We start from the raw sequence: 16,872 nt of genomic DNA on the forward strand, positions 1-16,872 counted from the left end.
GGAAATAATATATTTTAACTGAAAGTGATACTTATTTTATGATTATAAGAACAGTCAAAGCTTTATTATATAATTTAAAATATTGCATGAATAGGTGATGTGGGGCACAGTATAGGGTCCCTCTTGTACAGTAGATTTTTGGAGTATAATCAGTGATGGGAGACAGAGCTTCCGACAGGATAAGCTAGTGAGAAGATCAGGGTTCCTTGCAAGGAACAGTCAAAGCTCAGAGGTACTGTGCAATAATCCTCTAGCTACCAGTCATACAATTTAGATTGTGTGCAGGTAGAAGCTGGGATCTGTCTTTGAAAGTCAGAGTATATGCATGAGTGTTTATGTGGGGATTTATCAATATGAATGTGACTGTGCCTCTTATGTTGCTGTCTATGTGTGTGTGTTTTTTGGGGGGATAGCAAGAGGTGAGGAGGAATAGGACCAGCCCCAGAAGTAGGCAGGGCATGGCCATCCACCTTCTTTACCTGAATAGCCACCTCTCAACACTAGCATCATTAGGAGGCAAAGTGGGAGCTGTAGTGGATGTCTGTGCTGCAACAGCCAGTCCTTCATTGCTTTTTCACCTCCTGGAACATGCTCTCTGTTGCCTGAAAAAGCAGGCCAGTTGGGCAGGCCAGTGCTGCAAAAAGTTGGGAGTCGTCTATATGCATTGGATTTGTGTATCTGTTTGGCAGTACTGAAGAAGAAACAGTATCACCATGTCAAGATCTTGTATATTTGAGTTAGTTGTTAAAAAAACCATCTGCCCACTTCCTGTAATGTGTCTTGGCTCGTTTGTGGGGGCAGTAGTACAGATAATGGCAGTGTCCATATCTGTTTTGATCCGTGTCACACAGAAAGTGGTGACAAAGGTGTTCCTTTATCTTTTCTTATTGAACACCTTTAGCTAATGGCTGTAAATGCATTTTTTTAATACATGTGTTATTTCAGTTTAATGTGTTTTTTTCAATAAATAAGTAAAATGCTTAGTACCAAATTTAAAAATTAAATTACGTGTCCCAAAAAGAAGGTTCATTAGCACATCAGTGCAGACTTTTTGAAATAATACATTTTAACTGAAGGTGATTAATGTCTTTAGTGTTCTGAAAGAATTACTCATAGACAGCAACAATTATGTGAACAACCAAAGCTTTATTATTTAATACAAAAAATTGTATAAATTGGAGTGGATGGAGAAAGAAGGAGCTACCTCTGGACACATGAAGAGTCAGTCTTCAGCACACAGGAGAGGAAACCCCCCCATTTATTGGGGGAAACCTCTAGGAAACCATGGCTCGAAGAACTACCCTTTCCTCTGGGCACTAAGAGGTTAACTCTGACTAGAACTAAAACAGAAAAAAGAACAAAACAGAATCATTCATTTGGATACTTATAGTTGAAAGCCTTGGATTTTAAGACGTCAGATGTAGTGATGGGAAGTTCGGATCATTAAAGTGAATCGGATCATTTCGATTCGTTCACTGAAATGATCCGATTCATGATCCGGATCTTCGGATCACTCAGTGTGTCTGCACGGAGTTACTGTTTTCCAGTAACTCCGTGCAGGCACACTAACGATTGGCCCCGCCCCTTTCATTATGAATCCTCCCCCCTGCCTCCAGTGATGTCAATGAAGGCAGAGAGTCGTTCAAAGATTCGGATCTTACAGGGATCCGAATCTTACAGTGATCCGGATCACTGTAAGATCCGGATCATTGTAAGATCCGGATCATTGTAAGATCCGGATCTTTGAACGACTCTCTGCCTTCATTGGCATTCTAATCATTAAGAGAATGTCACCATACTGTTATAAATAATACATTAATAATCACTGCCCCCAGGATTTACATTCCCCTTTACCTGCAACTGCACCTTAAGCTAACTTTATTAAATGAATTAAATTAACCCTCACCATTAAATTAACCCTAAACACCCCATCAACCATGACTGCCCTAAAATTAACCCTTAACACCCCATCAACCATGACTGCCCCTAAAATTAACCCTTAACACCCCATTAAGCATAACTGCCCCCAAATTAACCCTAAACACCCCATTAAGCATAACTGTCCCTAAATTAACCCTAAACACCCCGTTAAGCATAACTGCCCCCAAATTAACCCTAAACACCTCATTAAGCATAACTGCCCCTAAATTAACACTAATGACCCATTAAGCATAACTGCCCCCAAATTAACCCTAAACACCTCATTAAGCATAACTGCCCCTAAATTAACACTAAAGACCCCATTAAGCATAACTGCCCCTAAATTATCCTTAAACACCCCATTAAGCATAACTGCCCCCAAATTAACACTAAAGACCCCATCAACCATACCAATTTATTAGGTAATTTATCTGGAGTACATGCAATTAATTTAGGGGCAGTTATGGTTAATGGAGTATTTAGGGTTAATTTCAGGGGCCGTTATGGTTAATGGGGTCTTTAGGGTTAATTTCAGGGGCCGTTATGGTTAATGGGATCTTTACGGTTAATTTCAGGGGCAGTTATGGTTGATGGGGTATAAGGGTTAATTTTATGCTGATGACTGAGGGTTAATTTAATTAATTTAATAAAGTTAACTGTAGGTGCAGTTATAGGTAAAGGGGGGCAAACTCAGGGGAATCTAAATCCTGGGGGCAGTGTGAACATTATTAATGTATTTATTTATAAAAGTATGGTATCAGTGATATTCTCTGAATGATTCGAATCTCTGTAAGATTCGGATCCTTGTAAGATCCGGATCCCTGTAAGATTCGAATCATTCGACTCTTCGGTTCATTCGACTCTTCGGTTCATTCGACTCTTCGGTTCATTCGACTCTTCGGATCATTCGACTCTTTGAACGACTCTCTGACTCTATGAGTCATCGTTCCTGTGAGAATTAATGAGCTGTAACCTGACCCCAGAGTGCTCTGCAGATGACTCACAGCTCTAGGATCAGGTTACAGCTGCATGATGATTCACAGACTGAACCGCTACAAACGAATCGTTCAGTCTAGTGAACCGACTCATCCGGATCACTAAAAAGAACCGGATCAAATGAACGATTCGTTCATGATCCGGACATCACTAGTCAGATGAACAAATTCTAATCTTCATATATGTTGAATTGCAGTTCACAGTCTTCAGATCTGTTGCTGGAATCCTGACACTCTGCCAATCTCTTTGCCGGGTAGCCGGCATTCCGCAGATCTCTTTGCCAGGTAGCCAGCTCCCTTGGGTGATCTTTCAATACTGTTTGCACTCTGTATGTGATGAATCTGTGTATTATATGTAACTTCTATTATCATATCACAATGATAGCTGGCTGGGGAGGTTCCATTGACAACAAAGCACATTTAACCCTTTCACTGCCAGAGTACTGTGATCAACAGCTTTATTTAAAAACATTTTGTGAACATCACCAAAATATGAATCCATTAATTTTGTTAAATAAAAATATAAATTACAATACTGTGCCTCCCATCCTGATGTTGAAACTCTATGCCCCTGAGCTCTGTCTGTCGCTTTTCAGGACAGAGGAAGAGCTCTGTAGGACAGTGGGATTTGGGACCACAATCCAGATTTTGTTGTGTGCATGCTCAGTAATGGTGCCAGTTTAAGTGATGCCGGGGGTAGAAGCTGGGTGGTACTATTTAAAAGTGACATTGTAATGTGATACTTGAAACTAACACTGATCCTCATGTAAACCTTGACTTGTCATTACTACACCTTATTACTTCAGCTGCAGATATGTCAACTGTGGCATAGTGGTAGCAAAAACACTAATTAGGAATCATAAATATCATCAGATCAATGCACGGTACGTATGAGTCAGCTGCAGACTGTGTGGCCCTGACATTTTGCCTCTTCACCCTGGCATATTCTGGCCAATTAGGCCTAGGCTTGGGAGGCAGGTCTGAGGTGGTAGCAGCCCCTCTACTGCTTAACTGGGGACAAGTTGCCCTATTGGGCGATCAGGCACTCCAGCACACCTCTTACTCTGTGGCCAGCCGGGCACTATGGAAGTCCGTGCCTAGTGGGAACAGGCTCCACATTATGCTGTATCTGGTGCCGCAGGACGTCAAGGAGGAGAACTGGAAGAACGGTTACTGCTGAAGCAAGTAGTGAGGGTCCGCGGGGGCAGTCATCTGGCTCAGGAGCCAGGACTAGAGTCAAAACACATCACTGCATGTAGTTATCGACTATATTAATATGACGTGATCAATTATTTATTTGTAGAAAACGACAAGGAAAAGGGTGGGGACTGTGCTACTATCTGAAAAAGACATAATACACTATATGCCTACGTGAAACGAGATCTGTAATGCTTTTCCATTAAGACATTCTTCTGGTTACTATGGTGATAAAGCCGCTCAATAATCATTTTTTGTACATAATTGTCAGTCACGATTATGGAGCATAAACCCCCCGACCCTAAACATCTGTCACTACTACCCAATTCCCGTTCTTCTCAGCCATCTCGGAACGGGCTAGTGGATTTAAACTTCAACAATAACTGCAAGAGCCTGGGAGTGGTGGGAGCTATAGTTTGGCGACAGCTAGAGGGGGGGGAGAGAGACAAGCATTGCCCCGGTAAACCTGGTTCTTCAGGAGCGCAGCCATAACAGACAGGAAGACGTTAAACCATACAGCACCCTCGCCGATCACGTGACTCGTGACGAAGGGGGGGTGGATGACCAGCGGCTGGGAGTATTTTATTGGGCGTGACCGCCTGGCCTACGGGGGCTTGGCTAGGCAACCATTGCCGGCAACTTTCCCTCTTCCTGCTTAGTCCTTAAAGGGGCGGGGCGAATGCTCGGCTTCCTGTGTGTGCACGCGGCTCTGCCTCCTCTCGGGGCGGGGAGCACAGGTCGTCAGGCATGTGAGAGGGCCGGGGGAGGAGGGAGTGGAGGAAAGGGGCAGTCCGAGGCGCTCCAGACCTGAGCCCTTTACCACAGTGTTATTATTCAACGAGCAGCGGCAGCAGTGGACCCGCCTGGGCGCCCGGTACAGAAACAGGTGACCCAAGACAGCAGCCGGGCACTTATCACTGGAACAGGGCGCCTCTCCCGCTGCATGAGTCCATGGATTACATGGTATGTTCACACGCGCTGCTGGCACTGCTCACGGGCATAGCTTTGTGTTTTGTATTACCTGCCCTGACTCCTGTCACCCGCTTCCTATGGTCTCAGTATTATGCTTTTATCTGATTGCTGGGGCTATTAAAGGCCAATAAGGCAAGCTCCAGCCCAGGCCATTTGGCTGCTATTAGATGCCTAAAGATATGTTTAAGGCTGTTAGTTGGGAATGTGGTGCCATAAACCATGCTCCACTGAGCTAAAGTGCCTTCTGGGGCAGAGTGATTTGCCATTCAGCAGCAGGCATAATGAATGGGTAATGAGGGCAGTGGCTGCCTTACTGTCACCGGTGTCTGCAGTGGGGGCTCGGCTTGGGAATTCCTGCATGCACACAGAACATGCATTACCTGTGTTACCAGGTGTAAGGGTGCATGCCTCCCGGCTCGCTCTATGACTTTCTTCAGTGCTTGGCCTTATTTTTCCAATTCTCGCACCCCGTATTGGTGGCAGAGTAACGTGGTACCTGCTGATTTGCGCGTTCAGCTGACAGTTTATATACTTTTAACACATACTATGACTTTTACAAATAATCCTGCAAATAAGAAAACATCCATGAACATTCCATTCCATGTGTGTGTTAACGTTTCTATTTCTCCTTTAATGTTGTTGCTTGTTGTGAAATGATATATGGGTAGTTTACATGTTGCATCTGTTTGTCGTATGTGAATGGTTACAATCAGTTTTTTACGTTTGTGTTTATGGTTTGAAGTCTCTGTGTAGCAGGCGTAAGTAACTTTTACTGCTGTTATTAAAATTGATTTTATAGAACCAACATATTCTGCAGAATGGCATTTTTAAGCGAAATGAACAGAAGAAGTGATCATATTACAACATGCATAAATGTAGCCCATAGAACTTACTGTACTTGCATTACATGTACATACATTAATCAGAAAGTTGGAGCAAGTGTATGTATTTACATGACGTTTATATAAGCTTTTGGGTCCTCCAGAGTCTGATAGAAGAGCCATTTGAAGAATTGGCCTCTAAGGTCCCAAAAGCTTGTGCACAGCTTATTGGGCCAATGTACATTGACCCAATAAAACGTATCATCTTTGATTAAAAACTCCAGTTACTCTTTGGTTAATATGGATATATCCTTTGACCCAAATGTGAAGAACAGCCCTGTTCTAACGAAATTACAATCTAAAATATCATTTTGGACTATAATGCCCAGCATCCGTAGAAACCCACTCAAAGGTTTACTTTGTGACATGCATTGGTCAGTTTCATGAAAAAATCTTATAAGCCTTTAGCTTAATGTATGTTTTTGGAATGAATGGTGGCATGTTTAATAACCACAATAAATTATTTGGGCTACTCTTTTGCATGTTGTAATATAATCAGTCGCTTCTTTCATTCATTTCACTTAAAATGCCTTTATTCACATACATAATCGTAGAATGCATATTTGTCTCTTATTATATTTAAAGAATAGATTGGCTTTAAAAAATTATATTTGTATGTTGAGGGTCTCATTGTTTGAGTTTGCAGGAAGGTTGTGGTTCCAACTCACTGAATACATAACGCATTATAAGGACCAACCCTGTCCAGTTGCTCCTGCAAGAATCAGGGAAGCTGCCCCTGCATGTGTATCCAGTTTGAGGTTCGAAATCTATGTAACTATACATTATGCTGGGTCAACAAAGCTCTTCTTGCAGGACAATCTCAGTGACGTTGGCTCTTTGTAATGTATATATGTCAACAAGTTGAAAAGGCAACTCCTGCTTCAGTGAATAAACCCTGTTGAGTAAAGCAAGGCATCAGTGGGCCAAACATATCTCAACGTCCCTCAATGTGTACATCCACATAGTTATTGCTTTATCGCAAATGCTCAGTAAATCACTGGAATATGTCATATGGGCGAGTTGCATATATATTCACAATGTAGCAAAACTGACCACGTGATGCTGTTAGCCCTTTGCCAGTGAGATATGGGTCTTCTCGCTGAAGGATTGACAGGAGTGTTTGTTGGAGAGTTCTGGTTCGCATTTGGGTTTGTACCAGAAAAAAACTTCCTCTGCGTGTTTAATATGCAGCGTTGGTACTTTGAGGTCTGCAACTTGGTTTGATGCAGAAAGTTGGGCACTTGGGCCCAAAAACGTTCTCCATCATTGCCCTAGGTGCTTCCGCTGCAGGAAGAGCATGATTGGCCTTGTGTAATTAATCAAGAGGATTTCTTTGTCTTCTCGTCCGTTGAATTTTACATTATACGGGCCCAGCTCAGCCCTTCTTGCTGGAGAATCGTGCCAGTCCTTCATAAGGAAAAGAGAGAGTTGAAACCAGCAAGCCCTTCCTTTAATGATTGGACCCTAATGTGTTTAACTATGGAGAGTTGTAGCATTTCAAAAGCAAAAGAATTAACACAGTTAGACTGGTAAGAAAACCAGAGGGGATCTTTGGAATGGAGGTCAATCAAGTCAGAACTCTCCCCGGAATACTGCCTCTAGCAGTACAAGTGCAGCTAAATTATGTGGTCCTTGGTGTCTTTTAAGGTTGATTTGTTTTACTTATTTTTTTTCCTACAAAATTAATGTTCTGGCTTCCAGCCTGTGCTACATAATGGCAGGACTGAAAAAGTCTCAGAGCTGGATAACTAACTTTATTTTTCTATTATATGGAGCTCTATGGATATATATATGTATATAATCTCTTACTCCATTCCTCCCTGATGTTATGCGAGTCTGACATCTGTAAATGTACATCCAGCACTACCTGCACATGGAGGGTGTCTTTTGAGACCCCAGCATCTCGTGCACATGTAAGATCCTGGCTTATGGTGAGAATACTGTACATGCGCGGTAGCAAGCAGTAAATGTGTTCAGCACTTTTCCTGGAAGCATAGGAGAGGGGGTTGGAAACAGTAATTTTAAGTGGACACTGAAATCCTCTGCATTAAATTGACATGACAGATGGAGTGCCCCTTTAATGTTATACGCGATCAGATTAGCGGTTGTGTACCGTTTAAGTAAGCAGGTACATTTATTTGAGTGCTATGGCACCTTGCGTATTGTGCTGTTCCTGTTTGCAGATCCAGGAAGTTTAATCTGTTATTTACATTACTAAGGCTCCATTCACAATAATTAGGCTGTAATGCTAACTTGACAGAGGTTCTCTATAACAAACAAATCACAGTGCCCTACAGGCAACTTGCAAAGGGCACTTAATCAAATTTAAATTGTGGTTATAGTGAAGTAGATAAAATGCCCCGTGAAGTACGCAACTACAACCGTAGCAAAAGACCACTCTGAGAAGCTGTTTCTCTACGTTTATGGACAGCGCTAATGGCTGCTTTACTCTTTCAGTAACTAAAATATTCATGTTTCTTTCACCTGGTACTTTTGATAGCATTTCTTCTACAACCATTAGCTTCTGACATTGCAGCGGCATTGAACTACTTCATATAACATACCACACGATGAACCACATTTTAAAAGAAAATATAAGAAGTGGGGTTTATCCTGTATATGCACATCTGTCATGATGATTGAGTCCTCAACCTGGTTAGGTGAGAGAAGAGGTAAAATGGAAAAAAAGGAAACAAAGATTGGCTATAAAAATACATGCTTGCCTGTTTGTGGTGTCCTGCTGAGTGTGTTTGTGTGATACATTGTAGAGCAGCTAATCATTCTACCTCTGACTGTCACATTAGTAGGCTGACATCCCAATGGCATGGACAGGTTTCAGCAGGGATCTTTTCTGAGTCCAACCATCACTGTAGAGAGCAATGACGTCATGCAGATACATGTCACTGATGATGCACAGTTGTAGGGGGAAGCTGCTGGGAAAGATCGTCTCGTGAATGAAATATTTGCACGAAATTCTGATTCCTAAAAACAAATGTAGCTGTCCAGTGATGCCAACTTACATGGGTTTTAGCTGCATTTGCATGGCTTTTATATTTTATTGTGCGCATGTTTCTCGTTTAGAAAGGATGGTATTTTTATGAACCAGTGTTTTCGCAGCTGCTTTGTTCCTTTCTTGCAGCTTATGGCATGTCTCAGGAAACCCAAGTATTTGTCAGTCCGTAAAGGTATCCTGATTGTATTCCGTAATGCATCTCGGGTTGATGTTGAAGCTTTAGAACCTTTGTGATATTGTACGGAAGAAAAATACTTTTCTCGGTGTTAAATAAGAGTGTGCAGGCTAGGCATGTATTCCATGAAAAATATATAATTTTAAGGATAGTAACCCTATTACCTTGTTGCAAGGCACTAATAGTTTGGAAAATCCATTAGGCAAGGCATTTCTATTTTTGGTAAGTTAAAAAGCAACCATCTAAAGAGAGGCTATTAATAGAAATCCTGTTTGATATACGTGTTGCCCACTTGGTAACTATTGTACTAATTTTCCTGCTGTCTCTCGTGGTTTGATAACTACAGCTTTCGTGTTTGATAAATAGAACTCACACCGGCAATGCATATGTTCACTATGATAAAAATATTTTTAGTGCTCAATAGATAGCCGTGTCCCAAAACACATTACAACTAATCAAATAAAACAATATCTAGAACACCATATCATGTTATACTATATTTTATAGAATGAATCCTAAACGATAAGCTTAACGATTCCACAAATAAAGAATCCGGTGTATATATTGGAATAAAATCTCAATCCACAGCATGGAATATGAGAGTGGAGACCTGGAATCTCTCCCGTTTCTGCTAAAAGAGTGTGTGCTCTGGATATTAATTTATTTGATTTTTGTACTTTATATTGTCATTGGAATCTGTTAATTTAAATACACTGACAGGAGAGCTCTTCACCATAAGTTACAAACGAGTGAGCTTCAGTTGCAGGAGAAGCTTTACTGGCCCTGTATAATGTATAGTTAAATCGGTAATCACCCTTTAAATTATGCATTATGCTGAACCTGTATTTCTTGATGGAGAAACTTTCCAGAATGGACCTTGCCTAGCGAATAGTGAAATGAGATAATTAAAACCACAACTCTCCTGCAAACTCTGTCAACTGCCCCTTTAGTTGAGCTCTTGACAATAATTAATGTGCCAAGCATGTCACAGAAACACACACCCTTACGTCTGGCATATCATCATGGGGTTCAACAAGAGTAGAAAACAATCGAGTGCTTTCTTCACTCAGCTGGTGTTGGTGCAATGCCTCAACATTGAGGCATCCAGCAACACCAAATATGTACGGTTCACCGTATTCACCATATTGAAAGGCTATATGTCTTTCAATTATGGCAGCTGCCAGTCGCTAAAAACTAAAAAAGTAGTTTTAGCCTCCTAACGATCACCTCCTAAGCTCAGCTAGTGTTGCTGAAGTGCCTCTATATAGAGGCACTTGCTACACAAAAAAAGTCAGGGGGCTGTTTGATCGCTCTAGGAGTGTTTTAAAGCGCTACCTGTTAAAGACGTGCTGCCTCTAACAAGATTCACCCATTCAAAACAAAATACCAAATATCACATGGGGCAGGATGACCAGATGTCAAAATTCCAAACTGAAATGGAAATGCACACCTCCCAAATGTGGCCTTTTAGCCCCAAACAACCCAAGAAACCTGAGCATGTATCACTGTACTCAGGATGTGTTGCTCCTGGTTTGACAGTGACGTATACCAGGAGCTATAAATTCATACCCAAGATACAATTTGTGTGTGTGTGTACATAAAAGAAACTGCTACCGCAAAGTTTGACAAAAACTGATAACAGAATTAGTGCATGGAAAAACACTTTGTATTCTGAACTCAAGACAAAAAGTATAATCTATGTAGCAGTTTTTTTTCATTAGCGTTTGTAGATGAGTACAAGATTTTGCAAATAAAATAAAACATTTATATACGTTTTTGTAAATTAGATGATATCATAATGATGCTATCTAGAAAAAGCCCTTCTTGTCCTGGGGAAAAAACCCAATATATATAATTTGTATGGGTTCAGTAAATGAGAGAATAACATTACAGCTAAACACGAGCCCCGCAGAAATGTTAAAACAAAAATAAAATAAAAAATATATATATATATAGTCTGTCCTTAAAGGGTTAATAAAGCCCAATATTTTGGAGATAAATCTGGTATTCAGTTACTGTACTTTCTTATGGCAGTGCACTATATGCATTATCACTACGCAAATTGCCAGTGCTATATTTATAGAATGCTCTTAACTGTATGCAGTAAGTAGTATAAGGAGCTCTAAACCCCTGTTTACAAGTACATTCCTTTTCACTTTAGCAAACATTGCTTCTTGTTCCTCTTGGAAGGCGACTCCTAAATGAATTTGGGCCATTGGAAAACAGAAACATGCTCCCTGGGATAGAACAACATGAGAGCCTTAGATGAAGCTGTGATTCCAGTCCCTCATTGTTTGGATAGAAAATAAACAGAATCATGGGGGACCGCAAAGAACTCTGAGAGAGGAAATAACACAAAGTACACTTAAAGATTAAAATAGGAATCTCGGGGTTGCTTGTGTGTGGGTTAATGGAGCGCTAACCTAGTTTGCCATTAAATTTACATTACAGTTTTCTACACTTGTATATCACATGCCTAAAATAACAGGAGGGGACAGCTTCTCCCAGCTAATGGTTTTGGAATGTACAATCACTCGCGTGTGTTTTCTCTGATTAGGGCCGGTTCTAGACCAAAGAGTACCACAGGCAAGAAGCCCCTTTGTTGCCCCTACACAAACCTTTTTTTTCTTCTACCTTTAGCAACCCATGGCATAGATCTCTTATGCATGCCCCCCTCTCATGTTGGAGGTTCGTTTTGCACTCTTGTCAGTGAGTAGTATATCTTTTTAGGGATGTTGTCATTATATTGAAGGATGGAAGAATTGAATTCATGTCATTATGTTTTTGTCTGGCCGTTATATATGTCCTATATTATTCATATTTTCATGCTTCAATGTGTGGGTAGATTTGGAACACCTTTAATCCTGTTGTGGTACTTGGTCATCTGGTAATAATGGGCAATATGCAGCGATGGAGCATTTTTGGTGTATAGTTTTAAATATGTTGTGTTACCTTGTAATCCGGTTACACAAGCAGTTTGCATTTGTAGTGTAAAACGTGCCCTTGCTTTATACAAGTAATATCTAAAAGTTCTTATGATAATGCAGCCACGATCTCAATTCTTGCTGTCGGCTAAAGGCACCAAAGAGCCTGATGCGGATCCAATAAAAGAATAAGTCCCATTTCTCTAAAGTGCTGGACTCAGAGGCATGTTTGTGTTAGCTGCGTCATATAAAGAAGCCTATTAGTACTGTCGTTTAGGTCTTGGTTTATTTATTTATTTATTTTGAAGGGTCAGTGCTGGTGGAGTTTTTTTCTCGATCAATGGGATGAGAATATCCCTGCTTTAAATCACTCTTACCAAATGGAATCTGCTTATAGTTACTAAAGTAACACCGAATCGATTTTAGATAAACCCGTATTGATCAGTGGGGTCAGATCCACTATCTTGATGTGTAGAAGTTGGGTTTTTTTTGTGAATAAACCTTGAATGTTAGGCAGACTTTTGGATGTACAAACAGCAAAGGTAAACTTCCTTCTTCCCTACCTGTTTGTGTTTAAACAAGAATAAGAGCATTTGTGTTTTTGTATGTGTAACGGGATGCTGTAGTACTTAATCTTCCAGTTCAATGTAGCTTAAGCCGTAGCAATAATGGTTCATTGTTCTTTCCTATTTCATTAAACCCATGGTTTCAGTCTGTAGCAGTATATTCAGATAAGATAATCGAGGTTCTGTGTTTTGGTGTCACCTGTGTCAATATGACCTGTTATTGCACTTTTGATATTCCTAGAAGTCACCTTGGAAATCTGATTCTTACATGAGTGGTTGTGTATAGCGAGCATATCAAACCTCCTCTGCATGTTCTCAAAGTAAGACCCAATCTAGTAGACGAGCACGCTTGCACCTTATGGTAGACATCCCGGTTTCCCAGCTGGGGCCAAAATGAATGAGCTAGAGCTGTCCGATCGAATGTGACAGCGCTCTAATCGAGCGCCGTTACATTCTGCAGGGATTTAAATGTTCGGGCATATCCTTCCAGCGACGCCATCACTGACCTCTCCAGGGAATCCTCTTGATGCGGCAGGGACTTAAGGGGTCTGTAGAGACCCCAATCGGGTCTCCTGCTAAATATTTCACTGACTAATTACACAACATCCTGGGCTGCCTTCTTTTCAGTTACATTTACTTTTATGGGGTCATTTTGATATCTGAGACCAGTATTAAAGTCTCACCCATGCTAAATCTGGGAAAAGGGAAACAAAAGGAATGTGCAACCTGTATTATTTGCCCTATAATGGACAACATTTTCCAAATCAGGACAACATAATGTATTTTGCATGTTTTTCCCCTTGGTTGTAGCTTTATACAGATTATATATATTCATTTTATTACAAAATAAATTACATTTATTAATATGGTTTGAAAAGAAAGCCCTACTTGTGCCAGAAACCCACCCCCCGTTATATAATTTGTGTGGTTGCACTAATATGGGGGGGGGGCAGAGACATAGTAAAAACATGAAAATTGCTCCTATCCTGTAATGTAGAAAGAGCCCTGGATTTTAAGGGGTTAAAGGTAAAGCATTCTTTTTTTGATCGGTGTAGACATTGGACTGTAGGCAATTGCCAAACTTTACATTGCATGGAAAGACAATTTACAGCGCTTTTACACCACAACGGTATGGCATGGAAAGGGTTATTACCCAATAGAAGTTACGTATCTGTTGGTAGCAGAATACAGCTCTGGAATTAATTTTGAAGCATTCTTATGTGTTCTATATTTCACTTTTTTGTATTCTGTGTATTTTCTGTCAATGCGTTCACGCGCCGGCCTGCCTGGTCACCGTAGAATGTCTGCGTGTTCAGGATGATTAAAAAATACACAATAACAATACAGCCATTTATATGTTGTGCTGCCGGTCGCAGTGTTTGTGTTTGGGGACTGACATAATACACGGTTAGTTCCTGTATTGCTTCAGATTTGTTGGGAAAGGATTATACCGCATTTACAAAGTGTCTCTTTATTCAGACAGGTGTGTGATGTGTTCAGAATCGGAGTGGCTAAAGCCACATGATACATAAGCTGCCTTAGTATGTTCATCGGCAGGGGATGAACACTGTAAAGGTCATAAGGTGTTTAGGGATAATCCTCTCAAAGGTTTCTCACATGTTCATACAGTATGTGTACATGCAAATCTCAACATGTCCGTTAAGACCACATAGAGATTCTGCCCCGTCGTGCCATTCAGATCCCTGATGTAATGCGTAGTAGGGGGAAAACCACCGCTGCTTATTGTAGTCTTTAAACACCCTTTTTATTTGGTTTATTAAACTGAAAAATGTATGCATTTCAAAAGCTACACAGCAAATCGGGTCTCGTGTACCTTTTAGTATTTAAAGAACATGTTCACTTCATTTTGTAATGGGTGCATTTTAAAAGTAGTTCTAGTTGTCAAACAGTCTTAAGAAGTACTTTGACAAACTCGTACACAAGTCCATGTTGATTTGGTGGCTCTCAGCTGTTTGCCCTCAAAGGCCATGTCAAGACTTCTAACCTTTACAAAGTCCTTGCAGTGTTCTGAGAACACCTGCATTGTCAGCATATAGAGGCCGCAAGACAAGTTTCCAGAAGGGTTCTTCTACTTTTTTTGGAAGGATCTATTTTGCTTTGTTATTGACAGTTGTCAGCATGGCAAGGGCACAATGTCCTCTGTCGTTTGATTCTCAGTGTGGTTGCCTGAGTGATACCCCCAGATTTTTTGTTGCTACTCTATAACATTAATCATTTTATGAAGACCTGTGTAATGGTTGTCCTTAATGGTTCTGTGCATGTTGATAGGCGATATTCTTAGTAGCATAAAGAAGTGTGACTGAGCTTCTGTTCTTCTTTCAATCCATCAATACATCCTCTTAAGGCCTACTTTCATTGAGCTTAGAATGAATAATATTGTAAGCTTGCGAGCAGGGGCCCCTTTACATAATCAGTCTGCATTAGTCTGTCTTATTCTAGATGTGTGTATATTATAAGAAGAGCTGTGTAAATTGTCGCGCTGGATAAATAAAAGATGATGATAATGTTGATTTGACTTATTTTCAAGATTCATTTCTGATCTAAGCATCCTGTTTATCGTCTTGCAAAGCATATCATCTAATAGCACCCGAAAGATTGGACCAACATATGGTTTTACTAGAACAGTAAAGATTCATGACGGGCTCTGTAAAATGTAGGACGTATGCAGGTAACATACTTTGTACTGTATGGGGGGCCAGTCTAGTCTCTGGGATACTGGAGATATTACCGAGACTTGTTTCATATGCATCACTAATTTTCTTCTTTCTTCTGTTTGGAATACGGACAGCCTCAAGGATGGGTTTCAGATAAGATGCATAAAGCCCACGTTTTCTATGAATGGGCATCCTGCTTTATAACAAAGGCAGCCCCTAGCAGTTACCGTAGTGCTCACTCTTAAAGCTCTAGATGTCCGCGGTGCTGCTGCAGAACCCATTGTTTAATGGATCATGATTGCTTAAGGCACTCGTGTAAGGAACAATGTTTTGTACACAAGACCTTTATGTTGTTAATGATTACATTCAGGGTACGTTGGATTACCTAAGGGTCCTTTGCTAGGTTTCATTGGTTTTAATTTGTTTACTAAGATTATCACATGCAGGCTAGTATTGCGAAATTGAACAAGGGTGCGTCCTTTGTGTGACAGTCTTATAAATATTTTTTTATCTTTTTTGCTGATTTATGGTTTATTTGTATGCTTTCTCTTATCGATGGGAATCTGGGCAGACTTTATGCAGCGGGGCACAACAAAAAGTAAAGAGTGATTAAAATATTCAAATTCAATTCAAATGTACACGTAGATTTTACAACATACAAAGAAAGTGCTTGGTAAAAGAAGAGAAGGATCGCTTGAACTAAGTTATACTCTACGTTAAATATGCAGGTAAGATCTTGTAACGTTATTTCATTTGAACTCTCACAAGGCAGCTCTCTCTCTGTATGGAAATTTTAAATGTATTATTATAACCTAATTCCGCCTGTCTCTGGGTCACTCGCTGATGGTTGTGTTACTGATCAAGGTATATACGGGTGTATGGACTGCACGCTAATGACGCTGCATGGAAAACTCCTTCAAAAAGCTCCAGTGCTGCTTCTTTAGGCTTCTTTTCTATGGACCTTACAGGCCACTTACAGACATCTAGAGATTATTAGTACAAAAATTACCGGAGGAGGTAACACAGCCCTATTGTTTTACTGAAACAACAGTGGTATTCTTCTTACATTAAGGGTTGCTTGTAGTGGATGTTGTGGTAGTGCTTACAGTTCTAGTTTGACCATTGTGACCGGTTTGAACTGTAAGCTCTGTTATTGAATCCTGTGTCCAATTCTGTGCTTCCTCTGCGTCTTCCTTTAAAAGAATGTGATATCGCCTAATGTCTGTGTGACACTTTAACTCAGAATGGACTTTGATTTCAATGGTCCATCTGACCTCCTGGCCAGTAGACATGGACATCCCACTGGGCAGTTTGGCGCGTCACTTAAATGTAAGAAGGTTGTGTGTTCGTATTCACTTTCCGTACAGTGTGTTGTATCTGTCCTGTCCGACATGTGCACCTGAATTGACCAATGATCGTTTTATTTCTCTCTATACGTTTTCATAGACTTTATAACCGTGTGCTGCTCCTTTACGTGTCACCTTAGTAGAATTGCTTCAATACGTTAGCATGTGTGGATTTGCACGTGGTCAGTCGTCTGTTCTCTTATCTGTT

At 40.6% G+C, this 16,872-nt stretch overlaps 1 protein-coding gene across 2 annotated transcripts in view; it reads left to right on the plus strand.

Moving 5' to 3' along the window:
• Positions 1-4,897: 4,897 nt before the first annotated feature.
• Positions 4,898-16,872, plus strand: part of ARL15 (ADP ribosylation factor like GTPase 15) — a 115,290-nt gene continuing 103,315 nt past the window's right edge. For both annotated transcript variants that reach the window (XM_053448061.1, XM_053448062.1), the window contains exon 1: positions 4,898-5,075. In XM_053448061.1, coding sequence (XP_053304036.1) covers positions 5,064-5,075 — 12 coding nt within the window. In that variant the 5' untranslated portion in view covers positions 4,898-5,063. The remainder of the gene's footprint in view (positions 5,076-16,872) is intronic.

Source organism: Spea bombifrons, chromosome 1 (genome assembly GCF_027358695.1).
Source record: "Spea bombifrons isolate aSpeBom1 chromosome 1, aSpeBom1.2.pri, whole genome shotgun sequence".
NCBI lineage: Eukaryota > Metazoa > Chordata > Amphibia > Anura > Pelobatidae > Spea > Spea bombifrons.